The sequence below is a fragment of the Rhinolophus sinicus genome, linkage group LG09, assembly GCF_036562045.2.
Source record: "Rhinolophus sinicus isolate RSC01 linkage group LG09, ASM3656204v1, whole genome shotgun sequence".
NCBI classification, from domain to species: Eukaryota; Metazoa; Chordata; class Mammalia; order Chiroptera; family Rhinolophidae; genus Rhinolophus; species Rhinolophus sinicus.
In genome coordinates, this window is record NC_133758.1 from 47372484 (window position 1) to 47393316 (window position 20833).

The 20833-nt window shown below is 38.4% G+C and overlaps 1 protein-coding gene across 31 annotated transcripts in view; it reads right to left on the minus strand.

Moving 5' to 3' along the window:
- EPB41L3 (erythrocyte membrane protein band 4.1 like 3) overlaps positions 1–20833 on the minus strand; it is a 236889-nt gene that overhangs the window by 74990 nt on the left and 141066 nt on the right. For 26 of the 31 annotated variants that reach the window (XM_074340294.1, XM_019755720.2, XM_074340310.1 and 23 more), the window contains 2 exons: positions 17693–17877; positions 12139–12336 (listed from right to left, as the gene is read on the minus strand). In XM_074340294.1, the coding sequence (XP_074196395.1) occupies positions 12139–12336; positions 17693–17866 (372 nt within the window). In that variant the 5' untranslated portion in view covers positions 17867–17877. Of the gene's footprint in view, positions 1–12138; positions 12337–17692; positions 17878–20833 lie in introns of those variants that run through there. The other 5 variants (XM_074340302.1, XM_074340307.1, XM_074340320.1 and 2 more) reach the window with 1 other exon arrangement.

Consider the following 20833-nt stretch of genomic DNA (forward strand, 5'->3'; position numbering starts at 1 on the left):
CTTCCCCTCCCTGTATGCAGATGTAGGCAGATGTACAACATCTGAGTCTCCATCAAACTAGCTATATCACCTCTTTCTTCTTCCCCACCTTAGTGATTCCTGGAGACCCCACCCCACCCAACTTTTAGGCACACCCAATCTGCTTCCAGTGGCTTTTCCCTACAACCTGTGTTAGATCATGCTGCAGACTTTCCAAAAATCTCTTAAAGGTTCACAAACCCCAAACAAGCAGCATCTGGCTTTGGTATGTGTCCTGTACCTCTGGCTGAGCAGCCCTAAGCTTGGCAGTACCAACAGCTGGCCTCGGTTCACAGATTCGCCTCTCAATGCACCTCCAAGCCCAGAGTGGGCAGCAGCCATCTTCAATTGCCTTGTGGCTCATACCAGGTGGCCCGAGGCAGGGCACAGGCTGCTGCTAAACTGGGCCTGCAGAAGGTCCCCTCCCAGGAGGCCCCAGGGCCGACATGCCTGGTGGGCAACTTTGGACCAAGGACGATACAACCAAGGACAGACTGGGCAGGCACTGGAGCCCTGCTAAAGTGGACCCTGCTCTGTAGGGTCAGCCCTTGCACCGTACCTCCTACACTGTAGTCACAGCCAGTCCTCACAACCAATCAGCTTGAGGGTCAATCCCTTCCACTGACATGGAAACAGTAAACAAGGCTCAAATACAACAGGAGAGAACACACAACCACACAAGAGTCACATCTGGAGCATCCAGCTCTATTAATCAGGGAGACTGTGCGACTGGGCCCCACAGGACACCTACTACATAAGGCCACTCTACTAAGACCAGGAGGCATAGCAGCCTTACCTAATATATAAAAACAACACAGGGAGGCAGTCAAAACAGGGAGACAAAGAAACATGTCCCAGATAAAAGAACAGAACAAAGCTCCAGAAAAAGAACTAAACAAAATGGAGATAAGCAATCTACCAGATGCAGAGTTCAAAATATTGATTATAAGGATGCTCAATGATCTCAGAGAAAACTTCAACAAAGAGATAGGAAACATACAAATGGAGATAGAAAAACATAAAAAAGAACTAGTCAGAAATAAAGAATGCGATACTGAAATGAAGAACACAATAGATGGAATCAACAGTAGATTAGATGAAGCAGAGGATCGAACCAGTGATGTAGAAGATAAGGTAACAGAAAACACCCAATCAGAACAGCAAAAAAAAAAAAAGAATCCAAAAATATGAGGACAGATTAAGGGGCCTCTGGACAACATCAAGCACACCAATATTCACTTCATTGGGTATCAGAAGGAGAAGAGAAACAGCAGAGAACTGAAAACCTATTTGAAGAAATAATGACAGAAAACTTCTCTAACCTGGTGAAGGAAATAAATATAGATGCCAAGGAAGCTCAGAGAGTCCCAAACAGATGAACCCAAAGAGGCCCACACCAAGACACATCATAATTAAAATGTCAAAGGTTAAAGACAAAGAATCTTAAAAACAGCAAGAGAAAAGCAGTTAGTTACCTACAATGGGGCTCCCATAAGACTATCAGCTGATTTCTCAACAGAAACTTTGCAGGCCAGAAGGGATTAGCAGGAAATATTCAACATGATGAAAACTACAAACCTACAACCAAGATTACTCTACCCAGCAAAGCTATCATTTAGAATCCAAGGACAGATAAAGAGCTTCCGAGGCAAGATAAAGCTAAAGGAGTTCATCACCACCAAACTAGAATTACAAGGAATCTTAGAGGGACTTCTTTATGAAGAAAACAAACAAAAAAGATTAAAAATATGAATAATAAAATGGTAATAACTACATATCTATCAATAATTACTTTCAATATAAATGGATTCAATGCTCCAATCAAAAGATAGGGTGGCTGAATGGATAAGAAAACATGACCCTTACATATGCTGCCTATAAGAGTCTCACTTCAGATAGAAAGGCACACACAGACTGAACAAAAACGGAGGGAAAAAGATATTTCATGAAAATGGAAACAAACAAACAAAAACTTAGGTGGCCATACTTACACCAGAAAAAGGAGACTTTAAAACAAAGGCTGTAACAAGAGACAAAGAAGAACCCAGTAATCCTACTGCTGGGTATTTATCCAAAGAAACCCAAAATGTTACTTCAAGGGAACGAATGCAGCATTGTTTTTTAAAGACCAAAATGCAGAGGCAGTCTGGGTGTCAGTCGATGGATGAAAGGATAAAGAGGAGGTGATACATATATACAAAGGAATATTGCTTGGCCATGGATGGGAATGGGTTCTCGCCATCTGCGGCAGCATGGATGGACCTGGAGGGTTTTGTGCTGAGTGGAGGATGTCAGACAGAAAAGACAGAAGCAATGTGATTTTGCTTTTATGTGGAATCTGAAAAACAAAATAAACAAAACAGAAACAAAAGATAGATACAGACAACATTTTGATGGTTGCCAGATGGGAGCGGGGTTGGGAGTAAGTGAAAAAGGGGAAGGAATTAAGAAGTACAAATAGGTTGTTAAGCAGTAGTCATGGGGTTGTAGGGTATAGCATAAGGATTAGTCAATAATATTGTAATAACTCTGTATGGTGTCAGATGGGTACTAGATTTATTGGGGTGACAGAGGGGAGGGAGTTGGGGGCAGGCTGAAAAAGGTGAAGGGATTAATAAGTACAAATTGGTAGTTACATACAGTCATGGAGATGGTAAAGTAAAACATAGAGAATATAGTCAATTATATGGTAATAACTGTGTATAGTGCCAGGTGGGTACTGAACTAGTCAGAGGGATCACTTCTTACATAAATATTTAACTACTATGTTGTACACCTGAAATTTATATAAAATAATATTGAATGTCAAAATAAATAAATCAAGTATTAAAAAAAGAATAGGAAAACCATATAAGGTATTCATAAATGCAGTTTTATATCTCCTTTTACGTTAAAAATATTTTTCAAACTAAGAGCACCATATGCACCTCTCTATTCACCTCTGTGCACACGTCAGTTGACCACTGGGCCATAAGGCAGATGTGCCAACCACATCCTAAAACTAACCACTGCCTGTGTATGTGCCCTTCCTCTTTAGACCAGATGTGCGCATGGGAGAAGGTATGAAACCTGTAAATATTTGACCGTGTCCCTATAATAGGGCCTTCAACATCATACTGCACTCCTGTCTCCCTGAACCTACTTCTATATTTTGTTGGAAACATGTGCGTGCATGCCACACACACATTTTAGGGGACTGACCCTCTGAGCGCTCATGTCTCCAACTCTAAGAACATGTGATTCTACCAGACTTCAACTCTAGTCAAAAAGTGGTCACAGGTGCTGTTCACAGTTCACAGAAGTTAGAGACAAGGCCAAAAAAACTCCTTCCTCTGAAACTGAATGCGACAAAACAAAAAAGTGATATGGAATTCAAGAGACTATCCACCACGTAGACACCTTTCCAGGTTATTACCCATCTACGGAAAGATTTTCTAATCTTGTGACTGAGACTAGTAGCCTGCTTCCTCAACTTCCCTAGGGGCCAAGAGTACTTCCAGGAAAAAGAAAGACATCAATTTAAATGCTAACTAAGGGAAGATGAGCTATAATCTTGTCAATTATAACCTGTCTTTCATGGGGGAAGTGCTGTAATTATGAAATGAACTGCTAATTGATCACAAAAATTGGGGGGAAAAATCACTGTATGGTGAAAATTGTTTCTTTCCGGAAGGGATGGCTAGGATCTCCACTTTATATTAGCCTTTCTGCTTTGAGCTGGACTATATGGTAACTGTAGAACTTGCTTAAAATCATTCTATATTAAAACAAAGAGCTGAGTCAAGCCTTGAACATTGTTCCACACACCACTTGGAAGAGCTTCTGTATTACTGCTCCAGCTATTTTCCTCTTCCTGCTCAAAATAAAAAAAGGTATTGTTTCCAAGTTCTCCTCTTCACATAGTACCTTATTTTATGATAGTATAATCCAGACCAAAGACTTTGTGATCATTTCAGTCTTGAGTGTGTCTACTGCATATGTGCTTCGAGGAGATTTCAAAACCTTTCAGCCACCAAAAGAGGGGAGGGAAGAAGAGAGGAGAAGAAAAAAGAGAAAACAAATAGGAGAGAGAGACTCTGGTGGGCTCACTTCCTTCTCCTTACCCAAAAATGACATACATAGCTACTTACAAAATCTAGAAAAACTGATCAAGTTTGATGTCACAAGCTTACAGAATTATAAATAAAGTAGATATTTGAGAATTTAACTAATATTAAATCATTTGAAAAGCAGACCTTTCTCCTTTTTCTCTTTTCTTCCTATCTCACAAGTCCATGCTGGAGGTAGATACTGTATTTCAGTTTGTTCCTCCTGCTGCTACAAACTTTGGATGCTTTGATGCCACAGTAGAGACCTCTGGAGCAGAGGGCAGGAGAGCTGGGTTTATGCCATTCTCTGCCTTTTCCAGGCCATGTCCTCAGGCACACCACTAATTTCTCTGGGCCTATTTCCTCATCAGTAAAATGAGGGAGGAGACAAAGTTATTTCCAACGTCCCTTCCGGATCTAATATTGTGTGACCCTAAGACATCCCACATCTAAGTATGAAGCCTTTGACTCATTTGATTTTCAGTGCCTGGAACATAACAGGCCCTCAAGAAATACTTTTTATACTAAATCCCCTGCAAAATTAGTAAAACACCTTGGCATCGTCTGCATACAGTATGATGTTAGTTCTTTGAATTGACATTGTTTTAAAAGAATAAAGAATTGTTGTAAAAGAAAAAAGAATATGCATTAAGACAAATAAGTAAAGCTCAAACGATTATCTTACTTATCAAAAAATATTTTAGTGTGTACTATGTGCAAATGATCAAGGTGTTCTAGAAAATACAAAGATTTTAATGAGTTGCCTGGTAGAAACTACACCTTACACAATTTTTGAAGCAGTAAGTAGAGGCCCACTTCTAGGGAAGGGCCTGGAGAAGGTCACTGGTAGCTGACATTCCTGTACTGGGACCACAGGGCTAGCTAAACCTGTGTGAATGGAAGGCTGAGGTCTCCACACAAGGGACTCGCTGATGTACACATCATGCTGCGAAATACTTCCTGGGGAAGGAAATGAGGAATGGCTTGGACTAACGTAGGGAAGAATTTCCTTTGTTCCTGGGGCTAGGGCTGAGTTACAGAGGATGTGAGCTGGGCCCCGGCATGTGGAAGCAGAATGGGTGCCAGGTAGGATGACACTGAGTAGGGACTTGTAGAAGGGTTTGGGCTTGTCACTCCTAAAACAGGTATTCTTGGAGTAATAGGTATTCTTTCCGTTACATGTTCTTTCCCCAAACCTCAAGGTAAGCCTAAACCCAGAGATGTTAAGGGAAATTATTTCTGGAGAAGCAGCCAAGAGAGAGCAGGACCCTCTTCCTGAGATCTGGGAGAGGTATCAGTGGATGACCCACCATCTCATAAGGGTCTGTGGCAATAAAGCCACCAACAGAGTAAAGTAAGTGAAAAGATTTCCTCTAGAACACATGTGAAAACTTTCAGAGACAAAGTTGGAAAGTTTCTAAAGCACGTGAATTTCAAGTAAGTAAACTAGATATAAAACTATAAAGTATAACCTGAAATTTTAATCACGAGGTGGTAAGAACTAGAAAACTTAGATTATTTTTAAAAGTGGAAGATTGCTTCCCTCATGAAACAAGTAAGTAATGAATATCTACAACACAAAAATAAACCGCTGTGTTGTACAAAGTACAAAGATAAGTAAGAAATTATACTCCCGAATAAGACAAAACGCACATGTTGGAGAGCATTTTGCTTGAGAATCCCCTCTGCCTGAACACAGAGCAGGAAAGTTCATGTCACCAAATCAGCAGCAGAAAGTGGTCAGAAAACACAATGGAAATGTGTAGTTGGGGGAACAGTAAGTGAAAAAGCAAACCTAGTGTTTCAGCACCATGATGTTAGAATATGAACATTTGGAAAATGACTCCCGTCAGGCCTTAACACCATGAGACAACTAGGGGGGAGAGGAGGGTAAAAGCAAAAAGAATTCCTCAGTGATTTTTATCTTTCATATAGCATTAATCACCCAATGTGTACAGGCACTCAAGTTTCAAAATTCACTCAGCTTTCAAAGCCCACAGTATGGTGACACACCAGAGGGATTTACTGGTTGCATTTCTTGACATATATCCTCATAATTTTAACCTTAATATGGTTTAGAGGGTTTAATAGACCACGTATACACTCATGATGGGCTATTAGAGTTTATTACTTTAAAAATGAAATCCAGGTAAATAGATTTAACAATTCTATAAAAAGTGTTCGCCTTAATGAGGACAAACTGCAATGCTATGTCAGGTAAACGAGAAGGTGTGTGTTAACAGTCCTTGTAAGTAACAGTTCCTATGGTTGCACCTGAGTCATCACATAAGGAAACCAAGTTAATTAAAACCCTTTCAACCTCGGGAGACCCCAGGGGCATTGATCTTCAAGCAGGAAAGCTGATGCTGCTCGACTGGGCAATTTGGTTATAGCATATGACAGATGGTATATAATGGTAAGACGTTTAGTTGACCAGAGACCTACTGAGAGGTTAAATCAGAATTTACTCAATCACACAGAATCAAAAACTCTGACACTTACGTAGTTGCTGAATGAACAATACTTGTATTGGTTTGGAAAAATATCCTTATTTTTTATAATTAATCATTATTTCTTATTATTCGTGAAAGGCAACAGGTGCTTTAATCAATTTTCTGGATTACGGAATTCTCTTCGCTGTCTGGTCAAGAACTTCCAAAGGGATTGTAAGGTATTCTAATCACGCAACCTATAGAAGTTGGAAAATTCAGACACTGAATTTGTTTTTCGAACCAAATCCCAGTAAGTAGAGTACGTAAAATAGTACAATATATTTGGACATCTAATTGAATCACAGGCAAGACAGCATTTAGAAATTTTTTTAACAGTCCCTTCCTGACCAGTTAGAAGGTGACAAAAGCACATTTAGGACATAATGACATAACTTTCCTTACCCTCTCCGTCCTTAGAAGCATCTCTGGAGGGTATCCAGAAATGCTTGTTGGAGTAAACTCCACTGTTTGTGCTTACTCTGGGATTCTTGGCCATCCTGGAGGGCAGGCAGCTTCTGGACAGGGCCGACCCTGGAGGGCAGACTTTTATTTTGCTGCTACACTTATGTAGCTCTTTAATTTGTCCCAATCTGGATACAAATCTCTCTCTAGTGTGGCTGATTCATTGACGTCTTCCCCTGCAGTGCTACCCTGCGTGAATTTACCTGGGTCTCATTACCACTAAATCTCTCTCACTATTGAATCAGCAGTATGAAAAGACTAGGTAAACTGAGGTCTTACATGCAAGGAGACACATGGCAGGGCCCTTGTGAGGTTCCTCACAAGGAACCTCTGTCCTGCAAGGTAAACCTCTGTCATTTTTCCAGTCATGCTCTAGACTCCTCCAACAATTGGGTATCTTGTGGAGGACAAACCAAACTACACCATAAAATGGCTTAAACATTTTCTATATGCAGCAGCAAACCAGTATTATGAAATATGGACTCAAATTTCAGATCATGTTTTGACTTACTTTCTGAAAACCAAATTAGACTAGATTACAGTGGTGACCAAATAAGAGAAAACATTTCTAATTGGATGGTCATTAGAAAATATGTTGTGTGCTAATTAGTCAGACTTAAATGAGGCCACTGAACATGGAAGCAACGGAACTAAAATAAATGTGATGAGCAAGCACTATTTTCTCTTGCATGTGACTAGAGTATTTTGGTTTATTTTCTCTTTTAAAATTTATGTTCAAGAAAAAAACAACAATGAGAACAAACCGGCTATAGGAACTTTCTTGTGTTCTTTAATGGGAATGGCAGTATTAGTGATTTTGTTGGGCTACCGGAAAATCTGGTAGCATGCAAACATTTCCCAAACACATATATCAAATTACTTGTAATAAGATCTTTTCTTATATTTTACTGTTAATGAGATCGTTTTATATTTTAGATAATCAAGACTAAGGCTTTGAAAAAAATTATTGAGGAAAAAGTCTCTGAAATGGAAAAACATTGACTGCCAGAATGATCTCAGTCTACTGCTAGAAAGAAATTTGAAAAAGCCAGCAAAAGCGGAAGAGGCTTCCATCAAACATTGGGGGGTGTGGGGGGAAGGGCAGGAATCCAAGACTTAGTAAGGTTTCAGTCATTGCTCTTAGAGAGAAGTGCTTTTCTGTGAAGTATCCTGCTTTTCTGGGTTGCTGGGTTTCTCCCACTGCACTCTGCTGGGCAGTGGTAAATGCTACCTTGAGGTTTCCAAAGAAAAGAGAACTGTGCTAAGCTACTTCAAAGTGCATGTGTGCACACGCATGGGGGATCCTTTACAGGCGACTATAAATTCCAATGATAAAGTCATGGCAAAGTTGAGCGTTGTTGATTTTGATGGTGAAGGGGTGAAGGCATTAAATAAGCCATGGGGAAAAACACCTAGGCATAGAGATTTCGTTAAAATGTCTTTTTTGATGCCTTATTAAATGCAACAAAAGTTACACCTGTTATATCTTCTGCATTCTGTTCTAAATTCACCTACAACTAACAGTATGTGCTGGGGTCAGAGACTGGGGAAGCAATTCTGCTTCTTTAATTCAGATTTGTGTGTGTGTGTGTCTCTCTCTTCTCTCCATGAGTCTTAGAGAAGGAAGATATATTAGAAGTTATCTGGTTTGAGGAGCTGTTGGTTTCCATACATACACCTACACTTTCTGCTGGAATCCTAATGGCACAGCATATATCATCACAAAGTTGACAGCAATCATTTAAAACACTCCTTTTCTGTTTTTTGTTTTTTGTTTAATATGACTTCCTATAACTTCTATCTTTCTAACATATAGAAAGTTTTACTTTCTATATGTTAAAAAAAAAATTATGATAGACATTCAATGACCACCTTTTCAAGTAACTGAAATTAGCTACCCTGTCCCTCCAAATCTTATTTTTTTCCATAGTCAACACATCCTGTATCGCTAAGAACTCCTCAGGGGAAAGTTTCTCAGATCACTGACCATCCTGAATAAATTCAAGTCAGAATTCACTGTTCTTATTATTGTATTAAACATCTTCCACTTATTAAGAATATGCTACATCCCAAATAATGTTCAAATAAATAATCAGCTTTAATTTTCTTAATAATGCCTTTTGAAGGCAAGTACTTTCACCCCCATTTTTCTGGTAAGGAAACAGATTCAGAAAGCTTAAGGAACTTGACATCATGGGTTACAAGTGAGCAATTCCATGTTTGCACACCCGTCTGGTGGCTTTGGAGCATTCCTATCACATGGGAATGGAAAAAGACATCACAGATGGGAGCTCTCTAGCACAAGAAACCAGGGGCCCGCCGCCTTCAGGAAACCAAGCACCAAACTTCCACAGAAGCAGCCTGTGACTGCATGAACATGCCCGGCAGACACACGGCACTGCTACTTTGTGTTGAGCTTGTAACTGACTTAAACCCAAAGATGAGGTTCACCCAAACTATATCATTGTCAGACTGCCCCTTGCCCCAAACACATTTCTATTTTGCACTTGATCCTTAAAAGCCGAGTGAAGTTTTATCTCCATTTCTGATAAATGTTGTCTTGCTACTTTGCTTCAGTGTTCCACATTATCCACTTCACAAGAAACCTGGATTCTGACATGCAGGCTGTTTAGTCATTTTTAAAACTCTGGATCACTTTAAAAATACATTTTCTTTTCTTTCTTTTCTTTTTTTTTTTTTGGTGACTTCATCTAAGACTTTGGTGAAAACTTAAAGGAGAGAAAAGACTGAAGGATATTTTCCCTAGGGTAAAGTTTTTCAACCTTTGTTTACCTATTATACTCTGTTACCTCGCCAGCCAAGGTTTACATTGCATAGCTTGTATTTAAAGACAAGGCACTGCGAATATGCTTTTTCAACTAGCATCTGAGCCCCACCACTGATTCACAACCATTTTCCTTCTTCAACCAGCTACAAATAAATCCATTTCACTTTACCACATCCAAATTTCTCCATCCTCTAACGATGTCAGTAGTAAACACATTTCTTTTTCTATTACCAATGTCTGTTGAAAACTGAAAACAGTCTGCTGACAAGGTTTTGTGTCCCAGACTAATGTTAACCTTAAGAATCTGTCAAATTTATAAAAGTACTTAATTATAAAGGCAAACAACATTGTCCTGCCACTCAACATGTTCACAGTGACATTAAAAGTAACACTGAAGTGTATTCAAAGCTAACTAAAAAATAAAAATACTACACTCAAGAACACAGATTATCTATAATGAATTTGAAGCATGAGAAATAAATTAAATTTAGCAAAATGCCTCGGTCGGTCCTATGGCATTTAGTCTCCCCACATGAAACACTATAAACTCTCTTCTAGACTCTAGAAAACTCTGGTAGCTATGACTAGAAGACTGCCAGGTAACCCTCTTTATTCCATTACATAATGTAATCAATAGAAAGACTCTGAAGTTAAGGGAAAAAGATTCTTGACTTAGATCAATTTCTCCAGAAAGTGGATCTACACTGGAAAAACACAATCTCTCTCGAGGTTACAAACGTCCTTTAAAATTCATAATAACCACAGGTAGAAATAGATTATTGTAATCTCCCCATTTCCGGAACAAACATCCAAATAAATAATTGAACACTTTGGGCTAAGAAATTAGCCAAAATCAAAGCCAGGGAAATGCAAGACATGGATCTGTGCATGGCAAACCTTAGGTAGGGTCCTTGGAACATATATTTTACTCCCTGCAGAAACCCACCAATATTTGTCAAGTTATATGTACGATGACGAAAATTCTGTAACTGTATGATAAACTAAATAACTTTTGATCTAGTAATTTACTTTCGAAACATGTATTTTTTCTATATTCTGCAATCTGCAATAATTTAGCAACCCAACCCTATTCCCACCCTTACTGACATCCATGAAATGGATATGAATCTTCAGTTCCAAGGAAAGCACTGAGCACCTGAGTGCATTATGCAAAATATAATAGGAATGACACAGGGGTTGTAGACAGAGAAAGTGGAGATGAATGAATGTGGGACAAGGGAAATCAGGTGAGCTCGGTGCTGGCTGTGTCATGAGGAAAGAGGAACAGAATGTGGAACAACACATAGGCATACACTGCCCATGGTGCATGGGAGTGACGTTCAGCACACCTAGTGGGAGAGCTGAATTGTGTAAGCACGTGGAGGGAGGGCCTGGTGTAGAGGCATGTGTGATGTCCCTATATGAAAAAGGACAGTGGGGGCTGGGCATGGGAGGAATGAGCTCTTTACACGAACGTTCAATCTGAAATTGAATCACCTTGCTGGAAGAACAAGCTGCTCCTCCCAGCTGTGGAGAGCAGATGCCATGGGTGGTGCACACGGAAACCTGCTCCTATGGCTTGAGGTCATGCCCTATGTGTTCTCTCCATGATACTTGGAGAGCTCGCCAATCACCCATGTCCATAGCTACGCACAGTTGTCTTGTTCTCATGTTAGCTTGAGCTTACCAACCATCTTGGACAAAGGTCATTCAACTGCCCCTTCTCTGAGAGGAGTTTTATAGTTTTCTTTACTAAAACACTCCAGCAGCAGTACCTACCACGATGTGCATTTTACAAATTACTCATTCTCCAAGTAAGAAAAGGACATTCACAGTTCAAATTATGTATAGAAATTATGTATAGAGTTATGTATAGAAATGTTCCTATGTATAGGAATTTCCAAGTTTGTACCAATAAACAATTTACTTGGCCATAAATTACTGAAATAGAAAAAATCAAATTCATTTAAATGGTAGCTCATAGCCAGGATATTAATGAAAATTTGATTTTTAAGACCTCCAATTTTTTTCCCTACCATGGAAAGTGTTGGAGATTTTTTTTTTTTTAAAGAAGATCATACTTTTCTTTTGATGGTAACATTTTGGGGACAATATAAAGATTTTTAGTAATTTAATCTCGTTAGAGACTTTGCAAATAATTCTATATTTAGAAACGGCCTGAGTAATTTTCCAGAGTTCTGAAAAAATAAAGAAGCATCTTGCATGTTTTATGGCAACATTTCCCCACTCTCAGTGTCTGGGACAAAAAAGTTTTAAAATATACACCTACCTCCACATCACAGGTATATTCTGATCCATCCAGAAGTATCACTTTGCACTGCATGCTTTTAGGCTTTTTGACAATCTTTAATGGAGATCGAGAGAGTTTACTGTTAAATGACTTCTGAGAAAGTTTATCGTCTTCAAATTGCTGATATTCGAGCTGTTTTAGAACTCCAGCAGCAAATTCCCGTTCCTTGTCAGTGACCTGAGAAGAACAAACAATGAACAGTTTTCATTGCAAGAGAGGAAATAAATATTGCATTGCTCAGGCAATACCAGAACACTTTAGAAACGGGCATTCCTATTCCTAAAGGATGAGACATCTGAATTAGGAAATTAGAAAAGGATATACATACACAGGTACTTATAATGCTAACAGTTTTGGCTAAATAACTTTTGCTGTTTAGATGCACTAATTGGGCCTTATTTCAGTTTGACTCAGGATTCACTTTTGAAGCACTGATACTTCACTGAGCAAAGACGGAAACAAATGGACTCCTAACTTTTAAAAAGGCATTGGCTAGCATAGGTCTTTAAATCATCAAGATATTATCTAATTCACTCTATTTTCTTCATTCACTGGATCTTTCTACATTCCATGACCCATAACCACACCATACACACAAAAGGTATCTTATAAACTGTAAGGCCCAGAGAACTTCAGGTATTAATCTCAGTAATGTCACAACTGTTCAGATATTTGATTTAGTTCTAAGTCAATTCAATGAAGCCAGAAGCACTGAAATTCATCACAAAGTAATCCCGAGTCTGCTTCCCTTCATTGTAATGAGCCAGTATAAGAACAGACCAAATCTCGCCAAAAGCTTTAATCTGCCTTCAAATCATAACAGTTTAGTCCAGGCTAGTGCCACAACTGCAGAGGGTGTCTTATGTAACAATAAAATTCTCCCTGAATCAATCTCCTTGGAAATCTCTCTGTGCACTGTTGTCCAATTTTTTTTACACCCTCTTCCATCTATTAAATGACCACCAAAGGTATTAGTGCAAATTCAACTCATGGGCCAGACTACCGTTCCACTGGCCTGCAAATACCCACTGATAGGCTAAAGAAAAACATGCTCCCAAATTCAGTTTAGGCCTCTTAAATAAACATTAAATTTCCTCTCTCATGAACATACCATCATCTTGGTAGCTAAATTACATGGGCTTGAGAGTAAAGAAAGTGTTGGCAGCTTATCATTTCAACATTCTTATTAGCCTCTACAATTTCACCCTAATATAATCACAAAATTACTTTTTGATACATTTATTTTGGATTTTAGACATAGATATCTGCTTTTATGATGGCATTTTCTATCTTGTTGTCCATCCAGAAGATTACAAATACAGTTCTTTCTTCCACAAACTTGCCCAGGAGTTCAAGGCAAAGTCTTGAGAAGTTCTTAAAAATAAAAAGACACTGATTTGCTGAGCAGAGAAACCAACAAAAAAACTGAATAACCAACTTCAAAGGCCATAGTAGTTGAGAAGGCAAGCCTCAAGTAAAACAAAAGAAAACCTTCTCTGGCAACTTGGACTCACTTTTTTTTTCACTGTAGTCTTTCTATATGAAAGCATTAAAATAGTGTAAAAAGTAAAAAAACATCTAAGATGTTTTGGCCATAAGATAGTAATTTGTTAACACTGAAATTTTATATCAACAACCATAACATACATTTAAGTACTTTATAATTCACATAAGACTTATGTACTTTTAGTTCACATTTTCCTTTTTTTTTAAATTTATTGGGGTGACAACTGTTAGTAAAATTACATAGATTTTGGGTGTACAATTCTGTATTACATCATCTATAAATCCCATTGTGTGTTCACCACCCAGAGTCAGTTCTCCTTCCATCACCAAATATTTGATCCCCCTTACCCTCATCTCCCACCCCCCACCCCCTTACCCTCTGGTAACCACTAAACTATTGTCTGTGTCTATGAGTTGTTGTTTCTCATTTGTTTGCCTTGTTCTTTTGTTGTTTTTGGTTTATATACCACATATCAGTGAAATCACATGGTTCTCTGCTTTTTCTGTCTCACTTATTTCACTTAGCATTATAATCTCAAGATCCATCCATGTTGTCACAAATGTTCCTATATCATCTTTTCTTACCGCCGAATAGTATTCCATTGTGTATATATACCACAACTTCTTTATCCATTCATCTATCGAAGGACATTTTGGTTGTTTCCATGTCTTGGCCACCGTAAATAAAGCTGCAATGAACATTGGAGCACATGTGTCTTTATGGATAAATGTTTTCAGATTTTTTGGGTAGGAAGCCAGGAGAGGGATTGCTGGGTCATACGGTAATTCTATTCATAATTTTTTGTATTGATATGCAGATAAAAATTTTTGCATCTGTATTCATCAGAGATATTGGTCCGCAGTTCTCTTTTTGTGTGTTGTCCTTACCAGGTTTTGGTATCAGGGTAATGTTGGCCTCATAAAATGAGTTAGGGAGTACTGTCTCTTCTTTAATTTTTTGGAAGAGTTGGAGCAGGATTGGTATTAGATCCTCTTTGAAGGTTTGGTAGAATTCACTACTGAAGCCATCTGGTCCCAGACTTTTGCTTTTGGGAAGGTTTTGGATGACTGATTCTATTTCGTTACTGGAGATCGGTCTGTTTAGATTTTCCAGTTCTTCATGGTTCAGCCTTGGAAGGCTATATGTTTCTAGGAACTTGTCCATTTCTTCTAGGTTATTGAATTTGGTGGCATATAGTCCTTCACAGTATTCTTGGATGATCCTTTGTGTTTCTGTGGCATCTGTGATAACTTTCCCTTTTTCATTTCTGATTTTGTTTATTAGTGTCTTCTCTCTTTTTATCTTAGTGAGCCTAACCAAGGGTTTGTCAATTTTGTTAACCTTTTCAAAGAACCAGCTCTTCGTCACATTAATTTTTCTATTGTCTCTTTGTTCTGTATTTCATTTAGTTCTGCTCTCATTTTTATTATTTCCTTTCTTCTGCTGACCTTGGGTTTCATTTGTTCTTTTTCTAGTTCTTTAAGGTATAACGTGAGGTTATTTATTTGGGATTTTTCTTGTTTCTTGAGATAGGCCTGTAATGATATAAATTTCCCTCTTAAAATTGCTTTAGCTGTATCCCAAAAATTTTGGTAGGATGTATTTTCATTGTCATTTGTTTCTATGTATCTTTTGATCTCTCCTCTAATTTCTTCTTTGACCCGGTCGTTCTTTAAAAGTATGTTGTTTAATCTCCATGTATTTGTGTTTTTTCCTGCTTTCTTTTTGCAGTTGATATCCAATTTCAAAGCCTTGCGATCAGAGAATATGTAATTTACATTTTCATTTCACAGGCAAAATCAACAAAAGCTACATTTTTTTTTTTAATTTTACCTGGAGTCAACTTTTCTATGTAATAGGAAGGTGAAATTTCATTTTTCCTCTACTACACTAAAAATATCTGTATGAGAATAAGCTTTCTGGGTTACTTCTGTGTCAATTCCATAGTCATCATAAATCACCATTATTCAAAGGGAGGCTTCCTCTCCTTAACACTTGAAACATAACTACATCATTGAGGCTCTTAAGCACATTTTGTTTATTTTTTTCTTTTTTTAATTAAAATTTTTTTTTTCAATTACAGTTGACATTCAATATTATTTTATATTAGTCTCAGCTATACAGCATAGTGATTAGAAATTTATGTAATTTACAAGTGATCCCCTGATAAGTCTAGTACCCATCTGGCATGATACATAGTTATTATATTATTTTTCACTATATTCCCTATTCTTTACTTTACATCCCCCATCTTAAGCACACTGAAAAAACTTTAACAGCTCTAGAAGAGCAGATCAAGTACCTCAAATGAAAAGTCAATTATAGACATACAATGCACTACAATTTTAAAATATCAGTATCAACCATTTTAGCAAACCTTCTATTTCATTTAATCCTCACGACAGCTCTGGGAGGTAGGTATTATTACCCTCATGTGTACATGAGGAGAACGCGGCACAAGGCACAATCTTAACAGACTTTCTCAAGGTCATAAAACTAGTAACCTGGAATTCAAATCCAGCCAAAAGCCATGTTTTAATCATTGCTAACTACCAAAATGTGCTTAGTTTCACTTCCAACTTAACTGGGCTTCCAGTATGAATCCAAGAATTTCGGAGTGGACAGATCTTAGAAAATGATCTCTTCCAATCTCTTCATTTGTAAATGAGGAAGCCGAGGACCAGAGGACTTAAATGAGTTCTCCAGGCTACTAATAACTAAGGGAAGAGACAGGACTAACTTAGAGTCTCTTGACTTTGCAACAAGTCATCTTTCCTTCTAAGGGCTCAGTATCTGTCATTTCTCTCATTTTGTTTCAAACAACTGACGACGGAAGAGAAAGTATATTTAAATCATGTCTGGGTATAGAAACTCTTCCTTCTCTATAATTATTCCCTGCTTTTCATTTTTATTTCATTTCAGAGTTAAGAGGGAAGCATCGAGAAAAGCCAGTCCAGCAATAGTAAATTTCTAAAGATTTAAAAACAAACACTATCACCCACCACCACTCATTCACAAAAATAAAAGGTAAAGGAACAACACCATGATGAAGAGAACTGCTCCTTAGATTGTGTTTAACAAGTTGGAAGGCTGACCCCTAGTTCCCCATCACAAAACATCTTAGATCTGACAAAGCATTTATTTATAAAGTGTGAAAATCAATGTTATCCTTAATACTATTTAAAAGCAGAATACTATGGGAAAAGAAATAATCAGGTTGTAAACATACACTGAAGTTTAATATTATAAAGAATTTTACTAACATACTGATTTCATGTCTCTTCTGTTACATGGTCTAGAATTTCTAGCTGGATACATCTATACATCTGACCTATGAAAGGTAAATCATCGGCATGGGACTCCAGATTTCCTTATCACATGTGAGTCAGCACTCTAAAACATGTTGGTTCCAGGTCTGAAGTTTTAAGCCAAAGAAATTCAAACATGGATTCATTCAAGGCCCAAGTGTAAACCATGCTTTACATTTTACATGGAAATTTTTAAAAGATTCACATTACACGTGACAACTGAATAGAGGTGAAAATACACATGTACAAAGGAGTAGGAAAGAGACCAACCTGAAAATCCACTAAGAGTAGCTGGCAACATTAGGGTCAGAGTGGCTCCTGGGAAAAACCAAAATAGCTCTAACCCCTGGGCTTGAAAAAAAATCAGGAGCATAATTAAAGCCATCAGTGTGGTGTCTAGCCTTCCTGTAAATGCAGATAAAACCAATAACCTGCAGTCCAGATTTCAGTGTGAGTTTAAGTGCTTTAATCAAATGAAGGAGTTACCAAGCAAGGTTGTGGAATGTCATTCATTGAAAGCCTTAAAATAATGTAAATTTTCATCTGCCTCCTACCAGAAGGGGCAAAGCAGATGACCCCTCATAGTTCCCTCCAGTGCTAAGAGACCAAGGTCAGATCAGACCCTGCAAAAGCTCAGTAAACATTCTTTAAGTGGTTTTCTGGGTGATGCCAGCAGCAGCTGCAGGGGAGCGGGTGGCAGGGGTCCCAGGGGGCTCACCTCCTTCCTCACGGGGGTGCTGTGAGCCGCTGCGGCTGCGAACTGCTCCAGGGCCTGGCGCTGCTCCTCAGGCCCTGGCTGCGCCCCTGCGAGTCCCTGCGGACCCGCCGCCTCCTGGGGCTCAGCCTCCTGCTCCGGCTTGGATTCCGAGTCTGAGCCAGATTCGGTCGTCATGGTTGATTGTTCTGCAAGCAGAAAAGGGGAAGGTCCCATCACTCGGTGCAATTGCCTTCCCGAGGCAAGAAAACTAGGATGCTACACATGAAAGACTGCAGAGAACCACAGCACAAAATGATGGAGAAACGCTAACAATCAAAGCACAATCCTACTGCATACAACTAATAGACAACTTCTCAAATTTACCAAGGAGATGCGTGCCAATGAATGGTTCAAAATTAACATTTAACTAGAAGTAAAAGTTGATTTGTAAATAATCAGAGGTTTTATTCGTTAGATTTTTGCCAGACGACTGTAAGATGACATTAACTCCATAATAATTACATAACATATATTTAATTTCAGAAAAATGAATTTGCTGGATTAGTTGTATATTTTAATCTCTAGAAAGGATGATCTAATAATGGAAGCGTATATTCTTTCTGATTCCCTTTCTCCTTCCTATCTCTACACAGGGGCCCTGCCCTGACTCTCTCACCCCCTGAATCTCTCCATTCTTGCATGAGCAAATGCCTTTCCTCTTTGATTTCCCATCACTCTGTTATCCCCTTTTGAATTAGCAACCACAACTACATGAGAGGCTTCTCAATGACATGGACTCTGCTCCATACTGGATAAGCACTGGCCATGGCTGCAGGGAAGCTAGGCAGTGCCACCTCGCCCTCCAACATGTTAATTCTCATAGGCTTCTTCCTAGATTCTTTCTATTTCCCTTAAACGTTGAAAGGGAAGTTTCATAAGAAACTTAACACATCTTAATATATAATAATCTGCTCTTACATCCTAAAAAAATACCTTATAAAATATAAATAACCACTGTCTTCTAATTGTTTGGTACCATAGTCAAGACACTTAAATATTTTGTGCCTCCGTTTCTACAACTGCAAAATGAGGGAATTGAACCCGATCATATCTAAAGAATCGATTTTCTGCTGTTACTCCCCCCACACCACCCCTATTTTCATAATAGACATGCAATTTTATTTGAAGCAGTATTTTGCTCTAAGTAGAACCGAGCTTTTTTGCCAGTGGTTACCACGTCATTTAAGTAATTTCTTAACTTAGGTATGTGGGAACTCTCTCAAAAATAGATTGTCATATAATTTCCCTTCCTAATTCTAATTTTATGGTAAAAACATCATGACCAAGGGCTAGTGTAATGCTTAAAGCATATGATACACTTATTACTATATCATAAAATTATGTTAAATAAATAAAACTCCATAGTAAAACCATTTAGTTCCTATTTTCACAATGCTCATTGGAATGTGTTTAATAATTTGAAGAGGGGAACATTACAAATAAATACTAATTTATGCTATAAACTAAATGCTATATCCGTGTTTCTATTTAGGGTTATTTTTTACAATTTTTAGTTATTCTTTCTGTTGAATAAAAGACATATCAACTTGACATATGCTCAGTTGCCCAAAGTGTATGTAAATATCAAGTCCAAATGCAGAGCAAGATAGTAATTCAAATAAAACAATTTTCTTTTTTCCTCTTACATTTTAGATTTTCAAGTAAAACTTGAAAGTAAATATTCTCTTTTGTATGCTTATACTGAGAAGTGATATGAGTCTAGAGAAAAAATAGTGGAGCCTACAATTGAATTCTACCTTTCAGAAGGGGGAAGATTAGTTTTAATAGTTCAATTCACCAAACTCTTATTGAGTATCAAATATATATGAAGCACTGTTTATGGTTTAGAAACAGAGATACATATTATAACCCCCTTCCCCATCCCCAAGGAGCTCATAATCTGTGCCAGAAATACTCTCCCCAGAATCTATTTTCTCCATCTTTCTTTTCATAACTAAACTTTCAGTTTTTGCTGGTATTTCTCAACCTAGTTTGAGACCACAATGAGTTGTGGCCATGTAATTCAGTCTGGACCAAGAGACAACAAAGAAAATGTATTCAATGTTCACATAATCTTTGTAAAGACAAAGCCACTTGCCCTAGATTTCCCTTTCCCATTGGCTGGTGCCGTAGACCCAGTCATGGAGGCCCCGATTTCAGGAGGATGCCAGAGCTGCCGTCTTCAGCCTGGGTCCCTGGATGACCTCAGTGAGCACAGCCCTGCTCTGGACTGTTACATGAGGCAGAAATCAACTTCCTTCTTGTTTGAACCTCAGTATACTAACCCACACCCAATCTAATACACATTCTACAGAGGAAAATAGTACCAAAATACAGTCATACTCTAGTGGTTCCCATCTTACTAAAACAAAGTAGACTTCCCTTGATCTCACATCTTATGTCTGCTATTACAATATTTCTGATTTCTACACATAACTTCTCAAAAAAAAATTTCTGTTGACCCTTACTATTTTCTACTTCCTTACTTCCTCTTTCTCTGCACTGGCTCCTGACTCGATTGGGGTAGATCTTGTGGTCAATGCAACAGACCATCAGCTCTTGTCTGTTCTTGACTCAACTGACCTTTTAGCAGCCCCAACTTGATCATGGGACTTTCCTTGTCAACATGTTTCTGTCCCTTGGAATTCAGAATTTACCACGCTCTGCTTTTCTCCTGTCTCCCAGGGAACTCCTTTTCACTCTCTTTTACAGGCCTACTCCTTATCCAACCTCTAAATGTGGGAAGGTCCTGGAAAACTCCATTCTAGGCCCTCTTCTCTTCTTTCTCTACATTTCTTTTCAGCTTAAAATACCTTTTCCCAGGGTCTTAAATACTTTCTGTAAGTCATTGGCTCGCATATTCATATCTCTCATCCAAACCTCTGTTCTGAGCTGTTAAAACTAGTATCCAGCTGCCCACTTGACATTCCTCACAGGTATCTATTAATTTTTCTCTCCCAAATCTGTTTCTCCCCTCCTCTTCCTCTCCTCAAAAAATGACAATGCCATTCCTTCAAGCCAGAATTCCAGAAGTCAACCCTGACATTGCCCTTTCCATTACGTTATCTAATATAGGAAAGTTTTGCACGCACATGCACATAG